Here is a 23,166-nt window from a genome sequence, read left to right as displayed (position 1 = left end):
GATCCAATATCGCGGACTGATAACATGGAAATTGATTCGATTCGCTTGAAATTCGTTACTCGGTAGTTTTTGGGGTCGGTGAAAACGCATCCGACTTCAGAATTTCAAAATTCAAGGTGGTGGAACCAATCTGGTGGACTGAAAATGTAAATATTGATCCTGTTCACTCATATTGGATCCTCCCCTTTGAATTTTGAAAATTTCTCAGATAAGTGACCTCGAGAACTCTTACATTTCCAGTTTCAAGGAATCTTACTGTAAGGAAAAATGTATGATTCAAAGGGTTGAAAAACTACGACCGGCTAGCCATTTCAAAGTCCATTATTTCTGAGAATATTCAGTTGTGTAAACGAACGATTTCAGGTGGGACGTCGACGTGCCAGCGTCCGACGTGGAGAACGTCGAGATACCGGAACTGAAGATCGAAGAAACAGAATCAAGATTCTGCGAAGCTGGAAAAAGATCGGAACTGATCGGGTTGCCGATGCAGATGCAGGAAGTGGTTGGGAAGGTGGAGACACCGGAGATCGATAGATCGAGTGCCAGCACGATCGTCAAGCAGACGACCGAGGTAAGCCGATAAGGTCGAACCATGCAGCCGAGCGGAAATCGGCGACGACGATAAAGTTGCGCAAGCGATCGGTTCTATTTATATCATCCGCCAATGCGTGGAGTTGGCGATGAAAATTCTCACGTAATTCTCGAAGGTCGGCAAGGCTCTCCGATATCTGATACCCGATATCGTCTGAACTTACAGGAAAAATCCGGGAAGGTCCTTAAGGAGGTAACGGAGACGACGACGCTCCGGGTTTCCCAGAGCACCCACTTTGGCGTAACGTCGTACAAACTGACGTCGAATACTCTTTGCGACAATCACGAACACACCGATGTCAAGGAGCTGCAGGACCTCAGGGAAATCACGCGACTTTCCGAACCCGGAGAGGATCCTCTAGCCTCCGTTCAACACATCGAAGCCGAAAAAATTCTCCGGGATATCGACAAGCAGATTGTCGCGAAAATCTGTGACGAGATTCTCCCGATTTGCCCAAAAAGTACGTCGTGCGAAGTGACGGATTCTTATGAGTTTGATTATTTAATTTAACACGACGTTCATTTTCTTTTTATCTCATTTCTTGTCAACTTTTTTTTGCAGAAGACGAGTCCCAGGACAGCGACGCGTCTCAGGAGAGCGTCAGGGAGCACAGCCGTCTTTTAAAGTTCACAAAGACGCATGAAACGGAGTCGAAACAATCTTCGTCAGATCTTGAGGAGGCAAAATGTCGGGATTCTAAAGAGGCGAACGAACCGCGAGAAGAATCGTCGATTTTGGCTGAAGCGTCGAGTCGGGAAATTCAGGAGAAATGCTCGCTGGATGTCAGCCACGTCGACGACAGCGGAATCGAGACGACGCCGAATGGAAAGAACTCGAAAGACGAAGAGGAGCTTCTCGAAAGAATGAAGAAGGTGAGTCGCAACGGTAATTGCGGAAATAGCGAGGATTCAAAAAACTCTAACGGCCTTCTCAGCCATTGTCTAATCGCCCAAAGATCCGTCAGATCAGCTGCGCGTTTCGACTTCATGCTTGGCGAGATATGTTAGCTGCATTTTTTGAAAATTTTTAGACACTTGCGATCGTTTGGTTAAAAATCGTTTTCTTCTCTCCATCGATTGATGTATTACAATGAAAAACAAAAAAGAAAAACATCTTTTTTTTTTCAAGTTGAACGTCTCCTCGCTTTGTTCCTCAACTTTGGCGTGTTGTATTTTGAGTTCGTTTTACGTCGTGGTTTTATCGATGTGTATACAAGTTATTACGTTACTGATATTATTAATTTATGCTGCATAGATGTGTATAAATATAATTATTGTACGTAATTTAATAGATATTATTCTAAGATGTGTTGTGTGAATAAATTATTATTTTTACTTCAATTATGTTTTTGCCAAAATAATTGCCTGTGCCTGTTTTTTTTGTTTTTTCCTTATGGCTTACTAACCGACCCAAGTGTATCGCATGATTTGGTGTATGTGTGATTTTTGGTCGACCATCACCTCCGATTAATTATCTTTCGTGTTATCTATAAATTGCTCCTGTGTTTCAATGATGACAGCGTATCTGCTTACAAGTTCTTGCAGCCGCAGCCGATAGATAAAGAATTCCAAGTACGAATAGCTGTAATTAGTTCCGTGTATCTCAGCTTGTGACACATACGTATAACATACACGAAGACGTATACGTATAAAACAGTTGTAATCAGCACATGGTTTTGTGGATGACGCGCGACGTTAATTATAAGTTCTACGTGTAATAGAGGGATATTATTTCGGTCAAACATATTGTAACATAGCGTATCACGTAAATATGTGAATATAATTTTAAACGCATGCAGGACAAACTTGTTGACCCTGTCGACTCAGGACCTGGGCAACTTAGTGAGTACCAACATTTAATACCGTTACGCAAATATTTTCAAGAATTAATGTCAAACTGTAAAAATCACTTCGAGAAAAACCAAACGTGTTATGCGGTTGCAAGCGGGATGAATTAATGCTTCTGAGAAGCAAACCGCAGGCATTATGACCGAGCCATTTGCGGTGCTTTAATCACCCCATTATCTCATACAATGAGGAGAAAATTTGAAATACAAAGAAAAATGCGAACGATTTCTATTCCATGATAATTTTTTTTATTGTCAATAATTTTTGATTATTATTTCGACGTTCATTGTAACGGATAAAATTCTTAAAAAAGAGTTTGATAGCTCAGGAATTGAAGTAACGAATTAGAATCTCAACATTTCTTGAATGTATATTACGTTTGTCATATTATCTTATCGTCATTGCTAAGTTAAAATGAGCCTCTGAAACTCTAAATCTACATCCACTTAACTCGTGTCATTGTTTGACAAAAATGTTTTTCCCTATCAAAGCCAAAAAAAAAAAAATGCAAAGTTCTCCATAAAATTATGACACAATCGCAAAAATTTTGTCAGAAAATCAACCGGACATGGTAAATTGAATTTTCCGCTAAATGTATCAGGAACTCACCGGTCGCGGTCGGTACAGGCAGTGAAATTTTCGACTTCTGGAGTTTCGCGGTTCGACTCTAGATCCCAGATCGGGACATTCCGTGAGAGATCGGTAATTCTCGGCTCCATTCGGCGGGGAGTTTCCTTCGGTTTCGAGTGTGCAGTCGAGAGTTGGCCAGTCTTGGGTGGACCGGCACTGAGGAAACACGAGGCGCGGAGTGCCAAACCGTGCGTCGAGTGAAGTTTGAGTGTGATTTGAATTTCGGTAGGTAATCGGCGCCGGTGCGAAGCGTGGATCACCACGAACTCGTCATTCATCGTCCGCCGTCCGTCGATCACTGCCGGCGAAAAGTCACCGCCGTTCGAAACTTGACGCAAGTCGCGTTTCCTCTTCGCGAATTCGTAAAATTGAACGAGTCTTATTCCCTCAGATATGTGGAACACCTGTGGAATGGCATGATCGATATTTTTTCGCATTACAGAACCGACTCTCAGGCAAAGGTCAGGCTTTTTTACCCAGCGATCGGTACCGCGATTTTTCAACATTTCCTCTCCTTCGCTCCGGCGCAGTTTTCGAATATGGAGGCGGAATGGCGAGGGACCAGAAATAGCGTTTAAGCGCTGACGGTGTTCGGCTGGAATTTGACTTGCGAAAAACGGCGTATCGAATTTATGCGCGAATCTTTTAACGCCGCTTAATCGGCTGGTACCTGTATTCGTTCTGGACCACCGGTCAAGTGTCTGCATCCCTCGTTCGAATGACGGTAAACAATGAACCGGACGTCGAAGAGCCTTCCGGTCGCTCCCTGGTCCCTCGTTGATGTTAAACCTTTTGTGAAAAGCCGCTTATCGGTTAGGAATGGTCTGAAATGTGGACGCAGGTTCAGCGATTTAGAAAATGTCATGAAAATCTTGTTAGTTTCAATAATAAATGAGAAAGAGAAACGACCGGTTTTAATAACTGAATGTATAAGAATAAACGGCGCCTTGAATTCTGATTGATTGCTCCTCAAAATGGAATCCGGTGAAAAGTGTTTATTTTCACACGGCTCACGCGTTTCATTCGTGCCTCGTTAATAACGCGCAAAAAAATTTCTCAGCTGTGCAAATTCGGGGGAAATAATAACAAACGATAGATTCTTCTTTGGTTACACGGACGTTTTTACGATTTGTTATACCGATGATGAGCAGCGGTTAAAATAGAATCGCGATTCGATTTGATATCGGATTTGAACAATTGTTAAAAAACTTGTTGGTTTTGAATATGAATCAAAGCGATCTTAAGCCGACCTCGCAATCTCTTGAGGTTGCATAATGGCGGCGTATTGTGCCTCCTTATTCCACGCGTTTCGTTCACCAGTCGAGGATTAAAAACAAAGCGTGGTATTGATTCGGTATTATCGGCAGACGGACGGACGAACGAATTGGCAGAAAGTGGATAAGAAAAAATTGGAAATTCGATCCTGATATTTCCACAAATCAATGGGCGTTATTCGAACGATTAATTGTTGTTCTAGTCTGCAGTGAAACGCGTGCGAGAAGAAATAAAACGAGGCGCGTTCAATCAAAGATAACGATAAATAAATCGAGTAGCTAATTAGTGTTGAAACAAGTGGATAAAAGGAACGAGACGAAGCCTCAAAGAAAATGGTAGATAATCCCGAGGGTTCCGGGGACGAACCGGAACAATCAAACGTCGATGAACGCCGGCGGGAAGGGAGCAACGACGAAGGGCGAGAAAACAGGAACCGGGAGCAGGATTCGACCCAGTCAAATTCAAAACCACCAAAAACTACGACGATTAGCACGATAGCCGTGCAGAGCGGAGAGACAAGACTCGTCATTGCCCTCTTACAAGTAAGAATGGACTTTACACGATGTTTGGTCGGAAAATCTGTCCCAGAGATTTTTAAGACGCAAAAACCTAAAGCCCTGATAATAATAAAAAAATGACTCCATGCGCTATTCAAACTGCGATTATCGAGGTATAAAAAGTGTATAGCTACTTCGAATCGGAATTGAGATGGTTTTTTATCCATTGAAATATTCGACTTTGCAAAAGCTGTTCACCGCTAATTTTCGATGAATTGAAACGAAGCTCAAGTTTCGCAATTCAACCGCAGACAAATGTCAAGTAGTTGGTTTACATATTGCAATTGTTACCGAACTCTTCGTTGAATTTTTTGATAACAATAAGTCTTACGAACGTTATTGGATAGCGGGAATGACATGTATATTAAGATGTATGAGGAAATATCAAACTATAGAAATAGAAGTGACACCGCGTTACGCGTCTCATCGTTTCCACCGTTCCAGTAATAGAATTCCCTCTGAACGTCTTGGCTTTCGTATTGTTGGCCGTTTTTCATTAGCCAATAAATGTACACATTTCAATTCTACGTTTTGTCAAACCACAAATATTCGTATGAATTTCACGATGACAGAGATTGAGGCAAAAAATATAAACATAATCTGTACCGTAACGAATGTCAAGTAGCAAATAGCGAATTGGAGGCTACGCTTGAAATAAGCTAATGACGTTTCACGCATGATTCCCGAAAAATGATTGCCGGCGAAATCTGAAACCGCGTATGCACACCAACCTACGAAGTATATTTCTTCTCTCCACACGATTTATCGTAAATTTCACAAATTACGCGACACTTTTTTCCGTCTAACAACCGTTCGACTTACGACCGCATGACGATCTTCGCAACAAAGCGCATCCTTTCAAAATCTATGAATGTCAAAAGCAACGCGGTGTAGGACTTAGATGAGTCATAAGAACAGCGTGGATAATCGTCTGCGATCTTCGGTGGCGGAATAAACAGTAAAAAAAAAAAAAAAAAAAAACAGTAACTTGTCTTAATTTTAAGCTAATGAATATTAAAAGAATCTCTCTTTGAACGCAAAAGCGTAATTTCGGAACTATATAGGATAAATCTTGGTAAAAAAAAAAAAAGTCGCGAAAATCGCGGATTGCGTAATTTTCCGAAAAAATTAACACGCCGTTGTGAAAATCGAGCCGTGCTCGACTGCCGCTCGCGGTGTGGTTGAAATATTATGTATAGCGGTGACGCAAGGCGTCGTGCCAACGACGACGTCATGATTGCTGCATTGAAACGAACGACGCGAGAGCAACAACAGCAGCAGCGGCAAGACAAACGTAAGACGCGGTGGTCAATGTGAGAGTCGGACACGCGCGAATGAACCTCCGTCGCATCGGCAAACAAAAAGATAATTCCCAATTTCACACCGTCTTACATCGGGTTAACCCGAGACTCGACCGCCCCCCTGAACAAGGGCCAAAGGCCAAGGGCCAATGGCCAAGGATGAGGGAACATTTTTTCACAATTACCTGACCGTATTCACACGTCCGTTTTCTTCATCGTGTAGCAGCAGACTCTTGGAATTTTATTACAGTATCTGCGGATCATTTTCGTTTTTGAAATTGTATGAAAAATGTTGAGATAATCTCTGAGGATGAGGCTGACGTTGTTAACGTTAACGTGACGAAACATCAGCGAACAAATCGTTGATGTGCAATTTTTAGAATGACTTTTAAGACGTTTTCTTTGCAAAATATAAGGATATTTTGTTTATAATGGGTTACTGAATTTTGGTCATTCGTAGAGGTGCGACGTAAAGATTCTTTCTTTACTATCTATGATCGTTACAGTAACATTATTGTAGCTTCATACTGATCTTCGATTAATATCGATTATAGTATACGTGAAAATACTTGACAATATTTGATGTATACTTGCTACTAGGATTTTCGAACGTTGGTTGAATAATATTAAACCATTCGCTTTTTTCAACATCATATGTAGTTTATAATTTTGATTTTCGTTTTTTACGATTTTCACGAGATATACCGCACATTGAATAATCAAGTGTATGAAATAGGTTGAAAGTTTGCGAAAAAAATCGAATCCTTCTATTTATTCTGTAAATTTATTCTCACGTTGTGAGAATAATGCGATATTTGAAAGAAAAATAAATTTCTGAAACATGTCCGACATATCTCAAAATCATCTTTAACCAAATAAGGGCATTTTGAGTCAATATTTTCAATTTGAAGCATGTGCATGAAGGATCTTTGCATCAATAATATAGCAACCCTTTTTAATACATTTCGAACAAACTGATTCTGCCGGACGTGACAAGTGCTAAAGACACGTAGATGGAATTTTTTATTTCATTGCAATGGACTTATTCCGCTTCTGTTGTATATTTCAACATTCAAACACGGTTTCCGTATCATTTTTCATCCTTATTACGATTTTCATCCTTATTCTGATCCATCAATGAAGCAAAATAAAAAATTAACGACCTGGAGCTCTTGATAATATCCAGCGTCGTATGCTTGTAACCTACTTATTATCAGTTAGAAATTGCTATTCCATTGAAAATCCCGATTCTTCTATTCTGAGCAATTACGCATCGCAGGAAACGGTGACCAAGATTTCTCCGTGACCGCGTAAATCTCTGTCAACAAGTTTTTCCCTACTACTGTCAGCCCTCATCGGCTGCAATGAAATTCTCTAAAGCTACTCGGTGAAATTCACGTATTCCCATAAATCAACTGTGAAAAATCGATTGCCTTCGAATCCAAAGTTCGAATTCCATTTCCATTATTTTAATCATTCGAAACCCGATAATCTTGTAAATCCTTGGCGTCATTCGCGTATCGTCGTGCCAAAACATTTTTCATTCTCAAGCTCTGGTCCTTACCGCAGATGCAGATAAAAGATTTGAAAAACAGCTGTGCGGTTTTTCGCAAAGACTGGCAAATACCTCCTCAGCGTGTCTGAATTTTTCCTCCAGTTCTATTTTCGTCAGGGTCAAACAATTCAACCTCGTCTTACCGTCAGTCTTCCCTTTTTTTTTCTAACGATCCCTGGGGTTGATTGCAAAATTATCATCACCGTTCGATTCAACGTCACCGAATAACCCTCAGATCAAGTTTCCGGATTCGTATCAAATATTGGCAGTATTTTGCGGGTCAAGGGTCGTCGAATCGGCCGATTCTTCCCGCAGACCTGAAATTAGACCCGCGGTCCACCTTCGGCAGCACGATTCCTCGCACTTATAAGGTTCGTAGTAAAGAGTGACGGGCAAGGTACACACGCAGTCAGTCGGTCGTCTAATACCGGTTTCCTAGATCCATCGTGTGCGTCGCGGTCGCGCCGAGACGCGACCGAAGCTGTGATTTCACAGACGCTCCTCTCTCGATGTCCCGCGCTCCTCTGTACTCCGGGCTTTTATCTCTCACTCTTCTCTAAATATATTACAAAAAGAGCCATGCGAGCAGCTGGTCTCGTCTCAGGCCCTAGCCCGACGGCCGATCGTAATAAAACATTTTACACAACGGTGTTCGATTTACTCGATCGATTTCCTTCAACTCGCTGGATTGAAAGAAATGAGAAATTGAGCTTTTGTCGTCGTAGCTTTCGATGTTTTGAGGGGTTGTACCTAGTCAGGATTTTTCAAAATTCGATTTTATATGTCACGTTTCATTTTCGCAATATGCACACATTCGAGTATATGCACAAAAAATGTAATGTCGATCCGACAAACATTCTCGAAGTTAAGCGCACATTTGCAAACACGCTCCGGAGCGTTTGAAAGTACGTTTGGAAACTACGCATTTTTCTCAAAACTATGTTTTCAAAGTCGCAAGATTTCTCGGAAACGGCTGAACAGTTTCAAATTTTTACGCAAACTTTATGAATATATCTTTCAGTTCTTGATCGTATGTTTTTTCTCACCAGCAAATACTTTCCCTTTTATACACAAACGAGGGGAAAATTTTTATGGAAAAGCGATTTTTTTATTTTTTTTTGAAAAGCCGCCGCTTTGTTAAAAACTAATTTTTTCCTTATTCCTTCGATCAAAGATCAGATAATACTTTATATCAACTAAATCATTTTTGTTCTTTCATTTCGGGTTATCCAGCCGCTTTTTTTTTAGGTGCTCCCGGAGATCGGCTATAACAGCTTTGAAAATCATTATTTTTACAAACAAAAAATACCAAAATGAAGTACAATGGTACTCCAATATGTATATGAATATTTATATTAACAAATTGAAACGTCTATTCACGAAGAATCCTTGAAAAATCGCTACTTTCGGTCTCCTGACTGTATAGGTATAACCCCTCAAGCATGCTGAACCACAAGTCACGAGTGGAAATGTGGGGAGGATCGAGAATTGTTCGAGCGTGGAAAATCGTTGGGATCATGTGTGACAGATCGGAAAGAAAGTTATGTAAATGAAAGAGCGACCAAAGTATTTTTTCTTTTTCGGTTCATTTACTCATTCCTGTACAACAACTATTCATATACCAAACCAGTGTTAACACTTCACATTAACGGGAACGAAAAACGAACACGGGTAAAGGACAAAATGAGTCTATAATCGGAGCGTCGGTCCTGACGAGAGTTTCAATTCGGCCTCGACGACGATGTCGCATATTTTTGTTTTCGTTTCGGCCTGAAGATGCGGCGGAAATTTAGACACCGTCAGAGCCATGCTCTTGAAGAAAATCTTGACGGGCTCGTTCGCCCGGCTTGAGTGAAATCGATCGACGATTTTATTCTCCCGGTTTTCGGATGTCTCGAAATTGGTGATTTCCGGTGACCGCTGGTAGTTCCGGGGCCGCAGGACTCTCTTCGGGGCCTCAAATTCCGACGAGGACTCTCGTCGTTCTTCGTTGATCAAAGTGCTGCTGCTCGAACCGAGAGAAGAGCGACTCTCCTCCGATATGACGGAAAGCGTCGCCGCCGAAAAAACGGAATCGTCATCCACGATCCCGAGGGAATTCCCGGTGAGCCTGGGGGAAATTTATAGAACCGTTTAAAGTTGAGCAGGCGAGAAGCTATCGTCTTTCCATCTTGCATCACTATCGATGTAAATATAAATAAGCAAATCCCTGATGCTCCGAGCGGCCGGCGTAACGGTGAGAAGTTTTTTTACCCCGGTCAAAGAATGGAGAGAGATAAATTACGCGCTTCTTTTCGTGACCGGCCAGTCTGAGTTGTTGAACGAATTTATCGTCTAATCTGGTTCTGGAAAAACCGGATCACGAATAAACTGATCGTCGATTGAAATCGCCATCGATCGAGACTCGGAAAATTGAAACTAAACCCGCAGCTCGCCGCATTCGTGATTCGAATTTACTTATCAATGGTTTTTATATACGGTAAATAATATTGATCGCAAAATTACGTCTCTGCCTTTTGTCTCAATTGCATAATTTTTGCTAAATGCGGACCACGGTTTACTAATTCGGACTGTAAATTATTGTTAAACCGGTTAAGGGGTAACACGACTAATTTCATTTTTTTTTTTGCTTAAACAATATTTTAGGGTCATAAAAATAATATCCAGTTGGTCCTGCACTGAAAATTTTCTTTTATAAAGATTCAATTCTCAATTTCGTTACAATGCATTCTAAAACTTTAACCGAATTTTTCTCCAAACTACTTTTTTCAAACTGGGAGGACAGGTTACTTGAATACCGTTGCACGGATCGAATTGAAATTTTGACAGTAGTTTCACAACTAAATTTTCTACAAAAGTACGTACCCGTTTTCTTTATTTAATTTGAAGTTTTTTTTTTTTATCAACAGTTGACTGCTTATTTTTTTTTTTTTTAAGTTTAAAAACAGGAGATTTCAACGATTGGCTCTGTCGCTGTCATTTTGGAACAAAATGATGATAAAATTTTTTTTCTCATACTTCAATATGTGTCATATAAACCATCCGAAAAGAAATCGTATTCCATTTTTCATACTCCCAAAATAAATCGTCCAAGCTGGGCCTTTTTTTCGTCCGTTAGAGTGGTGTTACCCCTTAAGAGGACGACATACGTACATGGATTGCATGAGGTGGAAAATTTCGTCACGTGGTAGGGGGGCGACGGATTTTGCGCTCTTCAACTTCCGGCACCTCTTTTTGTGGGATGATCGTAGCTTTTGCCATCGCTTCTTCAGCACGCCAACTGAAAAGGATAGTGAATTTATGTTTTGACGATTCGACAGTTCCATCGGTTGACCGGAGCTTTCGTCGAGTTTGAAAACATGAGCAGTCTGCACTTCGTACCTGGCGTGTTAAGTTCGTAGGAAATTAAGTCCCACACGACCATGCTGTGGGTTTTGTCATTGGCAAGGTCATGCTGAGAATTGTAAAGCTCTGGAAACTTCTTGATGGCATTTAAGAGACAGACGCTGATGCTCTGGGTCTTCGGCATCCTTTCCCTAGTTTCCGTGATCCTTTTACTGTAATCGCAAAATTCTTCAGCAAATGGAGTTTTGAACGTAACGACGACGGACAGACAGTTGAACGATCTTGTTATCGATCATTCTCGTTTCAACTTCCTTCCTTTCCGCTCGATCGCTGCCAGCTAGGTTCATGTCACGAGTCGCGATCTCTTACCAAACGATGTTAACCTACCTAACAAATCCATTGATGAGCGTGGTGTGTTCGAGGAGTAGGTTTAGGTATCGAATCGGCCTGTAGGCCGGACCGTTGGTTAAATTTATCCATCGTAGAGTCTCTCGGAGAACGATGGCTAACTCGACGTTTCTGCTCAACCGACGCTGGATGGATGGAGGACTCGGAAATAGCTGTAGGCTCGTGCAATACCCCGAAATAACCCCGAAACGGCCACAACGTAAAACCTTCCTACAGCCTTCCGCCTTACGCACCGGAGTCGAAAGCTTCACTGAGTTTTTGGAGCAGAATTTTGACCTCGGGACTGTAGGCGTGGGCCGGTCTCGGGCCGGGGTTGAAATTTCGAATTCGAAACGTTTCGAACGCGCCAAATTTCGAATTATTTTACGGCGAAACTTAAAGTAACTAAATCAAACTTTGATGAAACATCAAAGTTCCGAAGGAATAAAATGTCGAAAGGGTATATATATATATAAGGTTAATTGTCCGACAACTATGAAACATCGAAATTCTGAACGATTCCAAAATTTTTAGTTCTGTGAATTTCTGGCTAGGTGAAGTTTCACGACTTTGATCTTTCTTTGTTTTTAATTTTCGATATTTTTACGTCCGGAATCCTGGTCATTCTGATTTTCGGTTTTTTGATATTTTGCGTCCACTCGTCGAGCAAACTACGCTGTCTGAGTATACATTTTAATTTGCGGAATCCTACTCTACCAAAACTTTATTTTTTGGAATTTTATTTCACCGTAACTTTACTTTTCGTAACTTGAATTTTCGAAATCTTGGATTTCTGAACTTTGAACCGTGGCGTCGGCTTTACGACCATTCGAAGCTTTCTTGTTTCTTCAAAGTTTGATTACCATGCTTGAAGTTTCTTTCGCAACTTTTCAAATTCGGAACTTCAACCCCCCCTCCCCCAGTGTCGACAACCTCTAAGATCCTACCGATCGCTCGGCACCGACACATTATAACCCATGGCCGATATTTAATATCCGAATATGGAAATGCCGGCGTGCATGGCAGGCGCGGCGCTCTTTCGTCATATCGTCAGAGTCTGCGCCACAGGTGTATAACGTCTGTTTCTCTGGCGGCCTTAGTCCCCTGCAGGGAGAACCCGACGTCAATCTTTGTGGAACGGTGGGATACCGTCGGTACGTAACTTTCACTTGACCAAAGTCAGAGACGATCGAGAAACGAGGCTGCCAATCGACTTCTGTCCTTCTCATTCGCGCTGAACGCTTGCGACGAAGTTCTTCGTGCTTTTAGCGTCTCGTGCATCACCTCATTCTTCGCTATAGGTGCCGTCGGCGTAACGAGAACTTGATCTTATAGATAATTCTTGCGGCGGAATAAAGGTCGCGCGGTGTCAAATGAATGTTTTTTTTTATCAGTTTTTCAATCCAATGAAAGTAACAAAGTTTGCGTGAATTGTCTTATATCCAGTTCACCTCCCTCGTGAAAATTTCTGCCAGCACGAATTTTTACAGAAATTGGAACACTTCGTGCTATTTCGTACGAAATTGTTGATTTTCGTTAAAAATTGTAGTATACTGTAAATATTTTACTGATAAGTTCAAATATTTTCATGAAAGTCTACAAGTTTTTATGAGAAACTATTCATATGTACAATTTTCATTGAAATTTTTAGAAAATCGTAGAAACAATTTTCACCAGAGCTGAGTTTGGTTGAATGAATAATTTTCTCCGGGAAAAGTATTGCGGCGAATAGTTTCGGCCAGGTTGTAAGTACGTATATAGACTTCACGTTTCTCTATCGCGCCAAAAGCGGACGTCGGAAAGAAGCAGAAAGCCGAGAAATGGAGAAACGGAGACGAATACGAAGACGACGTCGACGTCGAGGAGAGAAACGGTATACGAAAAGAAAAAACCAAACTGCTGCAGCCGTTGAACCCGAAGCACTGAATGTGTACACGAACGTGTTGTATATGTACGTATGTAAATACCTACGTACACGCGTTTAGATATAGTTTAATTTTCCATTTCGAATATTGGCCTCGTGCCAAAACTCGAGAAGCAGCAAACTGTGGAGGATCTTCAAACAGTTGGCGTCAACTCTCCGATTTGGCCTCGGCTTTGGCTTTGCCGTTTATCCCTGCAACGGATATTACGATTTTTAATTGATAACATCCTCGCACACCTTCTCCGTCGTGTGTGCGAAAATAATAACCAGATTTATCATCTAGTTTGAAAATAATAATTTTCAACAGAACAGCGGCTTTTCAAAATAAAAAGAATCCATTTTCCATGTAAATTTTCGCCTTAGTTTGTTTATAAAATGGAAAATGTTTATCGGTGAGAAAAAAAGCTTCGGTCAATGATTGAAAGATATATTTATGAAGCTTGTGTTAAAATTTGAGACTGATCGGTCCTTTCCAACAACTCTTGTTCACCGACTTTGAAAACTTAGTTTTGAGAAAAACGCGTTCAAAGCTTCAAAAGCACTTTCAAACGCTACGGAGTGTCTTTGCAAATATTCGCGTAACTTGGAGAATATTTCTTGGGTCGACGTTAAATTTTCTGTGCATATACTTGAATATATGTAAATTACGAAGATGAAATGCAAAATAAAAAAACAAATCGTTTCTCGAAAAATCGTGCCTAGGTATACCTCCTTAGTACATTACCTGTATCGCAAAAACGGTTTTCCGAATGTAGGATCAATCTTCGGATCATGTTTATTTCCATTCGTGTTTTTATCGTACTGATTTAGGAAGCTTTTATTTGTGTTTAAGGTGAAATTTGATAGGGCAAGCAAAATCTGTCGACATTGATTTGACGCCCGAACCCTTTGCGGCATTGTATTACGGAACTCAAAGCTGGCATCATTTTAGTTCATTCAATTAGGATTTATCCATCCGCGTCTCATCTTTCACACACAGTAGGCCCACATTCTCTCACATTTCCACATTGTACACACACGCCTTCGTGCGAACGTGCAAGCCATAACGAAAAAAAAAAGAAACGTAACCCGTACTGTAAACGTGACGCTACCCACGTGCGGCGCTGTGGAAAGAACGAGACAAAAAAGATTATAACCATCATCTGAGGCTTATACCTTACTTCGTACCGCGAGAAAAAGACTCGCGAAGAAACCTCTAATTTTGGGTTTAGCGATGGCCGAGAGAATGAAAGGAAAGGAAATAACAAATATTAGAGTTATCCGCATAGTAGACGTGTCACTTGTAAAAACGCAGATATTATACTCTTCATGAGGAGGAGTTATACTAATCCTTTGAACAGTAATTAATGACAGAGAAAAATCGTTGAAAATATTTAGACAAGCTTATGTCGTCCACGGATCGGATTAATATAGATATATATATTTTTTATACAAATCATCTTCATTCTTTAATGCGGTTTTTTAAATAAAGTATGATGTTTGGAGCCAGAAGATGCAGTTTCTATTTTCCACATTTTAGTTTGTCAAGTTTATATTATACGTACATATTTCGTCACTTTGAATACATATTTATCCGGGCCCTGCTTATGTCATACCCGCGGGCAATTGAAAGGTGACCACTTGATTAACCTCTCATGAATAATGCGATGTGTATATAGGATTTTGAAGTGAAATAAAATTCCTGTGAAACGACAAAGAAAATTTTTATTCAAAAGCGAGGGATAGAGCCGAGATGACCTGAGAATCGCGAACTTGTAGAACGGTAGCAGTGGTGCACATGCATATATGTATACCAGGCATGCCAAGCGTGTCCAATTAACGAACGATGTTATGTCGATAGCAAAGACCTTATGCCAAACAGATGGGTGAAGACAATACGAGATACCGTAGCGACCCGCGATGTGATTTAAGGAGAATTTCTACGAGTGAAAAATGTTTGGTAGAATCATCAGAGAAGTATCAAAGAGAAGAAGAAAAGGTTTCATAGGCAAAAAGAATGAACACGGAATGTTGAGTACATTTTATGAAGAATCGTTGGTTTAATTTTATGAAAAATATTGTTTAGTTCGTTATAATGAAATTGAGGTTTTTTTTTTATGCAAACACCTTGTATTTTGCAAGAATATTGTACGTGATGGAGGGAAATGGGTGACATTTTTGATTCAACACACTGGAATACTTGATATTTACCAAAACCATCCCATCCAGCTGAAATAAAATATTTTTTTGCATACCTGTGTAATTTATAGAGATTAAACGGTAAGCGTTCGTAAAAAACTGTGCAAATGTTTATCCGGAAGGAACCAATGAAGAAGAAAAAGAAGAAGAAGACTTATCTCAGAATTCTGAATGACTACGATAACTGCTCCAGCTAAGAGTGCCGAGTTTATTTTCTTGCCCGTAAAGCTACACACCTACACCTTCGTTATTGTATAGTGTCGAGCAAGAAGTTTCAGTCGAGACTATATGTTGCACTCTGAATTTCATTATTCATGGCCTACAGACACCGGACGCAACGAATGAGTGCGATAATCCGAAGTGGAACCTGCGTGGAGTTAATTACGTGCTGTTGGAACCAGAGTAATTAATATAAAAAAAAAAAAACAGAAAAAACAAACAAAGTTGAAATATAAGAGGAGTGTGCGGACTAAGATTTTTGTACGCGTGATGAACTCATTCAGGAAATTAGGACCGTGTTGAAGGTTTGCTGATTTTTAATTATGAGAAAAATTCCGCGAAGCGTGAAAATACCGAGCGGCAAATTTCTATCGAGCCTGCCCACGTGCGTTCACGTTAATTTACAACTTCGAGGCGTTGCTGTTGGTCTTATCTTGATCACTTTGTAAGAGATTTAATTTAACGGTTAAAGACTTACCGAGAATCGTTGAACGCGGATAAGTAATGGTACTTTCGAGAGAAGTAGGATAACGAGTGGTACAATGTACAAGAAAAAAAAAAAAAATCAGCCCGAGTACTTACTCGAAATTTGTAACTAAACTAACCTGCAGGCGTTAAATATTTATTGGATCGGTTTTGTCGGGCCTGAAAATTCACGACCCTGAACGAACTAGTAGATTACATTTTTATGCTTTTTATGACGGCGATTTCTATCCAAGATCGTGTGAAATTTTATCCCCGTCGAAATATTTCCAGATTTTTATAAGTAGCTATTAAAACGGTCCGAATTTATGGAGGCAGTAAATCCTCCAGCTGACGATGAGAAACCGGTTTTTATCCAGGAATACAAGCTCGCGACAATCTGATAACCCAGAACTAGTAGGAATACCTGTTTTAATTATTCATCACGTTTCGCTTGGCATTTTACCCCCGCATAACAACGAATTGTACTAATTTTACTCAATTGGCTGGTAAGCTGTCATCAAGACTTTTACGTTCAACAGTCCGACGGTTTTCCGTGATTCATTCTTTGGCCAATACTGTGAACTGTGAAGCGAACTTTCGGCGGTAATTGGCAACTGCCCATGCGATATGAGCATATTTCAGTGACCACTGACAAGAAAGGTATCCCAGGTCGATTTCTCCGATTTGATCGCTTTTGTAATACGTTGTAGTAGACTAAAAACTAAGCGTTACGTGTTTTTTTTTCTTTTTTTTGATCTGCCATTAAACACTTTAAGGGGGTGAAACCATCCTCCAAAGAAAGCGTGTCAAGGGGTGATTTGACAGTTTTTTTTTCTTGTACTGAGAAAATTACATTTTTCATTTCTCGTTATGAAAAAAACTTTTCCAGTTAGATTGGTTAAAAAATATTATATTTTTGTGGGTGAAAATGCCAAATCGGTCATTGACTTGCCTTACTCTGAAGGGTGGTTTCGCCCCCTTAAAGTGTTTAATGACGGATGAAAAAAAATACGTGTCGCTTGGTTTTTAGTCTACTATAGCATATTAAAAAAGAAATGAAGTTGGAGGGATCAACCTGGGATACCTTCCTTGTGAATGAAGCTGGGCCGTGCAGATGGCTCGGATCTGGGTCGTCGAACGTTATTTTTGTTCTATAAACAAATAGTGGATTTTGCGCCCTGCTGTAACACAATCAATTAAAATAGATCCGACTGCTCTCGAACTAGACGAGTTACTCGCCGAACTAATTTTTTCATCTGCCGCTGCGGCGACTCAAACGCGACACACTGAAATGTAGAATTTCCTCATCACGCCGAACTTGCTTCCTATTTTCCAGAGCGGAGAATGGCTGGAATTGAAAGTTCTCGAGGTCCAACCCTCGCTGACGAAGCTTGGATCGACGTCGGAAGAGGCAACGGAGCTTCTGAATGCCCACGACGAGGTTCTCCTTCAGCTACAGGTAGGAAACATCGCGCGAGGTAAGAGAGAAAAAAAAGTAGCCGGAGTAAATGAGTCACTCTGTATACCTTGCCCATGCACATCGATAAAATCATTCGCCCGCGGTACACGCAGCATCGGTGGTCGCTGGTCCAGGTTACGAAAACCAGTTTAAAAGCGAGGCGAATATATGATTATAAGCATTACGTAGCGGGAGGTGAAGAGGAACCATTCCTTGCGTTCCTTATACTCTTGCTGAAAAAACACCGTCGACATTTGCACCTTGATCGGTCTTCTCGACGCGTACCTATTATACCTTAAGTTCAAGTTCCCTGATGCTCAAACGGCCCCCTCGTATTAATTCCAGAACAAACAGAGCCCGGTTGAGGAGCTGCTGAGGCAGGCTGACCAGTTGATTTCAACCCAACGGCCCCGAGCTGAGGTCTATGCCGCGATGGCCGACACCCTGGGTCAGGCCTGGAGAGACGTGAATGCCCACCTGGAGAGACGGAAGCAAATACTGGACAACAACGTGCTCTTTCAAAGGTTCGAAACTCGTTAAGGGTATCAAATTTTCCCGAACGCAAATATAGCAAACGATACAACGGAAGTGTGTAAACACTCCGCCTGGGCAAACCCCGGGCTAGGCTGTAGGTTATAAAAGAAGAAAGTGCCCCGGGGATTTTTGTGGCCATTTTATTCACCGTTTTATTGTCCGACCGGCTGCTCGTCGTGGATTACGTAAAACAAGAGTGTGCAGTCCATAAACGCAGTTCGGAGATTTTTATTATTCTTTTCTCGAGTTACAATGCCACATTTACCTATTAACTGCGAAGCGTTGAGTTTTTGCTTTGATTATTCCAGGCGAGCCGAGGAGTACCGGGAGAACATGAAGGCCCTCGAAATGGCCTGCAATGACACCCTACTGCCGATCGAAATTGATGCGGTGAAGAATTTCCTCACCAAGATCCACGACCTGAGGAAAGCCATGCTCGAGTCACTGATGAGCGCCCTTCAGGATGGGAAGACCCTTCTCGACTCGCTGAGGGAGGTCGCCAACGAAGGAACCCTCGACTCGAGGCCCGACTACATCAAGACTGAAGCTGAGCAGGGTGAGCGAAGACGACGGACTGTGCAGACTGGCTTTACGGCTGTGACTAATCTTTTCCGATTACTCCGTAGCGATACTAGAGGTTGAAAAATGGCTCGAGGCTCTCCACGACAAGCGGCGCCTGATCGAGCTTTCCTTCCAGTCTCGTAAAACGCAGCTGGAACAGTGTCTTGCCTTGGCGCTACTCGCCACAGACCTCAGAGACCTCGAAGACATTCTGAACGACAGGATAGCTGCCCTTGCGAGTAGCAGTGATCAGCTTGGCGATTCTTCGGCTAGTGCTGAACTTCTCCTCTTCGAATTGAAGAAGTTGCAGCCGGAAGCGAAGGTGGGTTTTATCGAGGAGATCACACTCTTCTCAATTGCGCTGATCTCCTTCTTGATTTTCAGGACTTCCAGGACAAGGGGATCAAGATTACCAAATCCACCGAGCAGCTCGTATCCTCGGGACATTTCGCGGGCGAACAAGCCACCGAACAGGCTTACGCAATCCTCAGCGCTTGCGCCGACTATATAAATGATTTGGAACAGTACGAAACAATGCTGAACAAGGCCATTGCATTCTTCAGATCAGCCCAATCGGTGGGTTTCAATGCATTACCGGTTTTCATTCCGAGTTGGACGCGGCAATCAGTAACCGGATCACTATGATCACCTGATTGACGAATCATGAGTGAAATTGTTTCCTCATTTCAGGCCCTAACGAAGCTTGACCAGCTGGAAATTCAGCTCATCACTACCGAGCATCCGGCCCATTCGCCTCAGCTGGTTCAATTGCACGCTCAATCTGCGGCAGCTTTGGAAGACGTTACCGCACAGCCTCTTTCCGAGGGATACGCTCTCTTGGATGTGACTGGAAGAGGAGCACCTGGCGCTGAAGTGAGTTCTGGACTCCTGACCTCTTTGATTGATTCTCGTTTCCTCATCCGAAGCAAGCGTGGTAATATTCCTTTTCATATTAGGGTGTCAGACGGGTCGTCGAGGATTTGGAGAACCGTAAGATCCAGCTGATCAATCAATGCACAGCGCACAACGAGCAGAACCTCGAGATCAGCCAAGCGCTGACAACGTTCCTTGAGACCCACAACGAGCTTTACTCGTGGCTAGTGAGCATAGCCGAGGCGTTTCTTCAGGGCCACCAGGACATGGGAAGCGTGTTGCCGATGGCAAAGGACTTCTACGATCTCCACTATCAGCTGCTTAGCGATCTGCAGAAGAAGGGAGAAGAGATCAACGCTGCTCTGAACACCCTGCCTCCGGTGATCGAGTACCTGGACGAGATCCAGCGACGTGACGTTGACCAGAAGGTCGACGACCTCCACGGCCACTGGTTGAAGCTGAAGAATCTAGTCGACGCTCGAATAGAGCTAAGTTCTCTTTACGTCAAGTTTCATACCGTGGCCTCGGAGCTTGCTTGTGAAATAGATTCCCTTGAAGACGAGTTCAAGAGAAATTCACCCGATAATATCGACGAGGAAAGGGTCAAGAAGCTCGAACAGAAATGGATGGCGGTTCAGCCTCTCTACCTGAAGCTTACGGCTAGTGGGAAAAAGTTTTTGGACGCGTCAAGAGAGGTAATGACTCTGACTTGAACTCGGATCAATTTTTTTTTGTACCCATTTTCTTTCTATTTCCTTTCTGCCTTCGTTATTGCATAAATATTTATTTCCCTGGCCCACTTCCAAGCCACGTGTTATGTATTCTCACGAAAAGTTTTAAGCCAGCCCGCCAATTACACGGTGGTTTGATTTATTCCTATCGGGCAGTGCAGTATAGGTCGATTGCTGAATGTATTTTTTTTTCTTTCGAAACTGTAATAGGTGGGTATGTACCATAACTCAATGCGACGCTTGAAATACGCCGGGTGTCGTTGCGTGTTTTATAACTTACTTGCGATATAGATCTCGTCGTATTTTTACCAGACCGTCGATCCGTACCTCGACATTCCTCGAGCTTGTCTGTGCGTCGAGACCTTACTGGAACATTTCGCAAATCGTCAATTAATTATCACGGAATCATGGGAGAGTTGGCAGACCAATTTAACCATCGTTGAAGAATGGAAAATCCAACGGGAACGAAGTCTCGAGGAAAGCAACAAGGTGACAATAATTATCATTTGTTTAATAAAGTAGTAAAGTGGCTTGCTGACTGGAGATGAGAAAGTAACAAAGTGTCTTTACTGACCTTCAGACTCTCGAATGGGTTTCAAAGTTTGGGGATGAATTATATCCGGTGATCAGCTCAGACTTGCCAAAGGCTTCCGAAATTCTTAAGGACTTGGAAGTCTCTCGAGCTACGATTCTTTCAGAGCTACGGAAAGCGGTGAATGAATTGAACACGAGAATGAAGAGCGTTGATGCTCTCTCACAAAATGGTATTCAGAATAATTATTGTAATCCAATGAATTAGTAGCATAGAAACATTGTGATGAATTTTTTATATTCGTTTTTTAGACAATTCAAAACAAAGTGCGGAAATTCGAAGGAAACTGTCTGACGTTCACGAGCACCTGCAGACGACGACAACGGAGTATCAGATCCTTCTGGAAATGTTGATATCAATATTCAAAAGCTTGGAAGAGGTGAGTTCACACGAATTAACATCAACGTTTTTGAGGCTTCTTCGTCATAGATATAAATATTTTTAAATGGTTATAAACCTGAACTGAAAATGAATTCTAGGTAGAGATACAGCGAAAACTTGTCGACGAGAAATGCCAGGCATCCACCCAAGTACCGAAAACTATTGCCGAGGTTGAGGATTTAATCTCGAAACACAATGCCAAAAATGAATCTATCAGCGAAATTATCAAATTCATCAATTCTGAGTCTGAACAAGCCATTAAAAGAATTGAATACCAGGTATGAGTTGAAAAATTACTTAGGTAGAATGATTTTCTCCAGGTGGACTTCAACCAATTCTATAATATGAATGATTTATTTTTTCAATTTGACGTATTTGTCAGGTGGTTATAATGACCTAGAGAATCATGTCTTTGCAGGAACCTACAGAGGCGGCATTGCAAGATATTGATAAACTGAAACGAGTGACGGAAGGGGAAGAATCGGCGTGGAAGAGTTCGTGGACGGAAAGAAAATCGCAGTTGGACGAACAGCTTCAATTGGCGATTTTCGATGCCGATCTTAGCAAAATTAATGCAAACATAGACGAGCTCAGCAGGCAACTGGGAGCCGTTAAGGGAAAATATGGTGAAAACTTAGCAGCAGCAAAATCGACTTCCGATTCCTTTGTTCAGTTCGAAAAAACGATAACGGTAAAGCAATTCGAGTATATTCGGTGAACTCCGGGTGATGGAATTTTATTTAATTTTTTGTTAACAGATCTTGGAGGAACGAATCGAGACGTTCATACGAACAACAACGGAAACGATCACCGAAATTTATACACTGGCTCCCAAGCTCCGTCGCGAACTGTCGGATCTTGAAGAAAAGTGGAGCAATCTCAAGGAGAAAGTAACGGAGACGAAACAGAGCGCCGATCTCAGCGTGGAGTACTTCAAGCTTCTCGAAGAAGCCGAAGAGTGGTTCAGAGACGGCAGCAAGCTCTTGGTAACGATCGCCAGGAAAGCCACGTCCGTCAAAGAGCCCGAGGACGCAGTTGCACTCCTCAACGACGTCGATACTTACCTCAAACCTGGCGAAGAAAAGCAGGAGAAACGAATCGAAAAAATACGAAAACTGTCTACCGAAGTGTTCGGTCAGTCCGCCAAGCCACGTTTTGTTTTCCTTCCACTATTAAACGTTGAAAATAAAATATCAAAGAACACGACCATCTTTTTCACAGGTACCGAGAGACTACCTCAATTCAGCAAAGTCATCGTGGAGAACCGAGAGATGCTGGACTCGTTTAGCATCGTCTCCTCCGAGCTTTACACTCTTGTTCAGAACTTGAAGAACGCTGAAGACCTTCGTGACAAGCTGAAGAAGGAGCAGGAGGACGCGGATGCGAAGCTGAGTGCGGCCAGAGCGGAAACACTGGCTGCTCAGGTGGCCGCAGCGGAGGCTGAAAGCGCTAGACAAGTTGCGGAAGCGATGGCAGCGAGGACCGTCGAGAAGGCGGCCGTGGAAGCAAAACGGTTGGCTGAATTGGAATTGGAAAGGGCGAGGCAGGCCCAAATCGAGCGACAGAAAGCTCAGACCCCTGTTTCCACGCAGACAGACGCTCCACCCGAGACCAGGGACTCGAAGGACTCGACGGACGAGATCGGGACCCAGATTATCGAGGAAACAACAACGTCGGCCATCACGAAGGAGATTCACATTTTACAAAAGGTACATAATTTAACAGGAAATGATTTTTTCCAAAGCTACGATTATGTTGTG

General features: G+C 42.1%; 2 protein-coding genes across 10 annotated transcripts in view; one reads left to right on the top strand and one right to left on the bottom strand.

Moving 5' to 3' along the window:
• The window catches only part of LOC124297496 (titin), a 52,944-nt gene that overhangs the window by 10,943 nt on the left and 18,835 nt on the right, over positions 1-23,166 (top strand). For all 9 annotated transcript variants that reach the window (XM_046748607.1, XM_046748603.1, XM_046748598.1 and 6 more), the window contains 17 exons: positions 364-571; positions 758-1,052; positions 1,154-1,464; positions 17,612-17,734; positions 18,080-18,258; positions 18,577-18,824; positions 18,895-19,151; positions 19,214-19,405; positions 19,520-19,702; positions 19,786-20,397; positions 20,746-20,922; positions 21,014-21,197; positions 21,277-21,404; positions 21,505-21,684; positions 21,825-22,097; positions 22,165-22,540; positions 22,628-23,115. In XM_046748607.1, the coding sequence (XP_046604563.1) occupies positions 364-571; positions 758-1,052; positions 1,154-1,464; positions 17,612-17,734; positions 18,080-18,258; positions 18,577-18,824; positions 18,895-19,151; positions 19,214-19,405; positions 19,520-19,702; positions 19,786-20,397; positions 20,746-20,922; positions 21,014-21,197; positions 21,277-21,404; positions 21,505-21,684; positions 21,825-22,097; positions 22,165-22,540; positions 22,628-23,115 (4,414 nt within the window). The remainder of the gene's footprint in view (positions 1-363; positions 572-757; positions 1,053-1,153; positions 1,465-17,611; positions 17,735-18,079; positions 18,259-18,576; positions 18,825-18,894; positions 19,152-19,213; positions 19,406-19,519; positions 19,703-19,785; positions 20,398-20,745; positions 20,923-21,013; positions 21,198-21,276; positions 21,405-21,504; positions 21,685-21,824; positions 22,098-22,164; positions 22,541-22,627; positions 23,116-23,166) is intronic.
• LOC124297498 (uncharacterized) lies at positions 9,360-11,458 on the bottom strand. Its single transcript, XM_046748610.1, has 3 exons — positions 11,139-11,458; positions 10,911-11,037; positions 9,360-9,867 (listed from the first exon to the last, which is right to left on the bottom strand). Exons 1-3 carry the CDS (start codon positions 11,284-11,286, stop codon positions 9,447-9,449), a joined length of 696 nt encoding a protein of 231 aa, XP_046604566.1. The 5' UTR covers positions 11,287-11,458; the 3' UTR covers positions 9,360-9,446.

This window comes from Neodiprion virginianus, chromosome 2 (genome assembly GCF_021901495.1).
Source record: "Neodiprion virginianus isolate iyNeoVirg1 chromosome 2, iyNeoVirg1.1, whole genome shotgun sequence".
Classification (NCBI taxonomy): domain Eukaryota; kingdom Metazoa; phylum Arthropoda; class Insecta; order Hymenoptera; family Diprionidae; genus Neodiprion; species Neodiprion virginianus.
The sequence above is the reverse complement of the archived record's forward strand: the minus strand, read 5'-3'. Positions and strand labels throughout refer to the sequence as shown.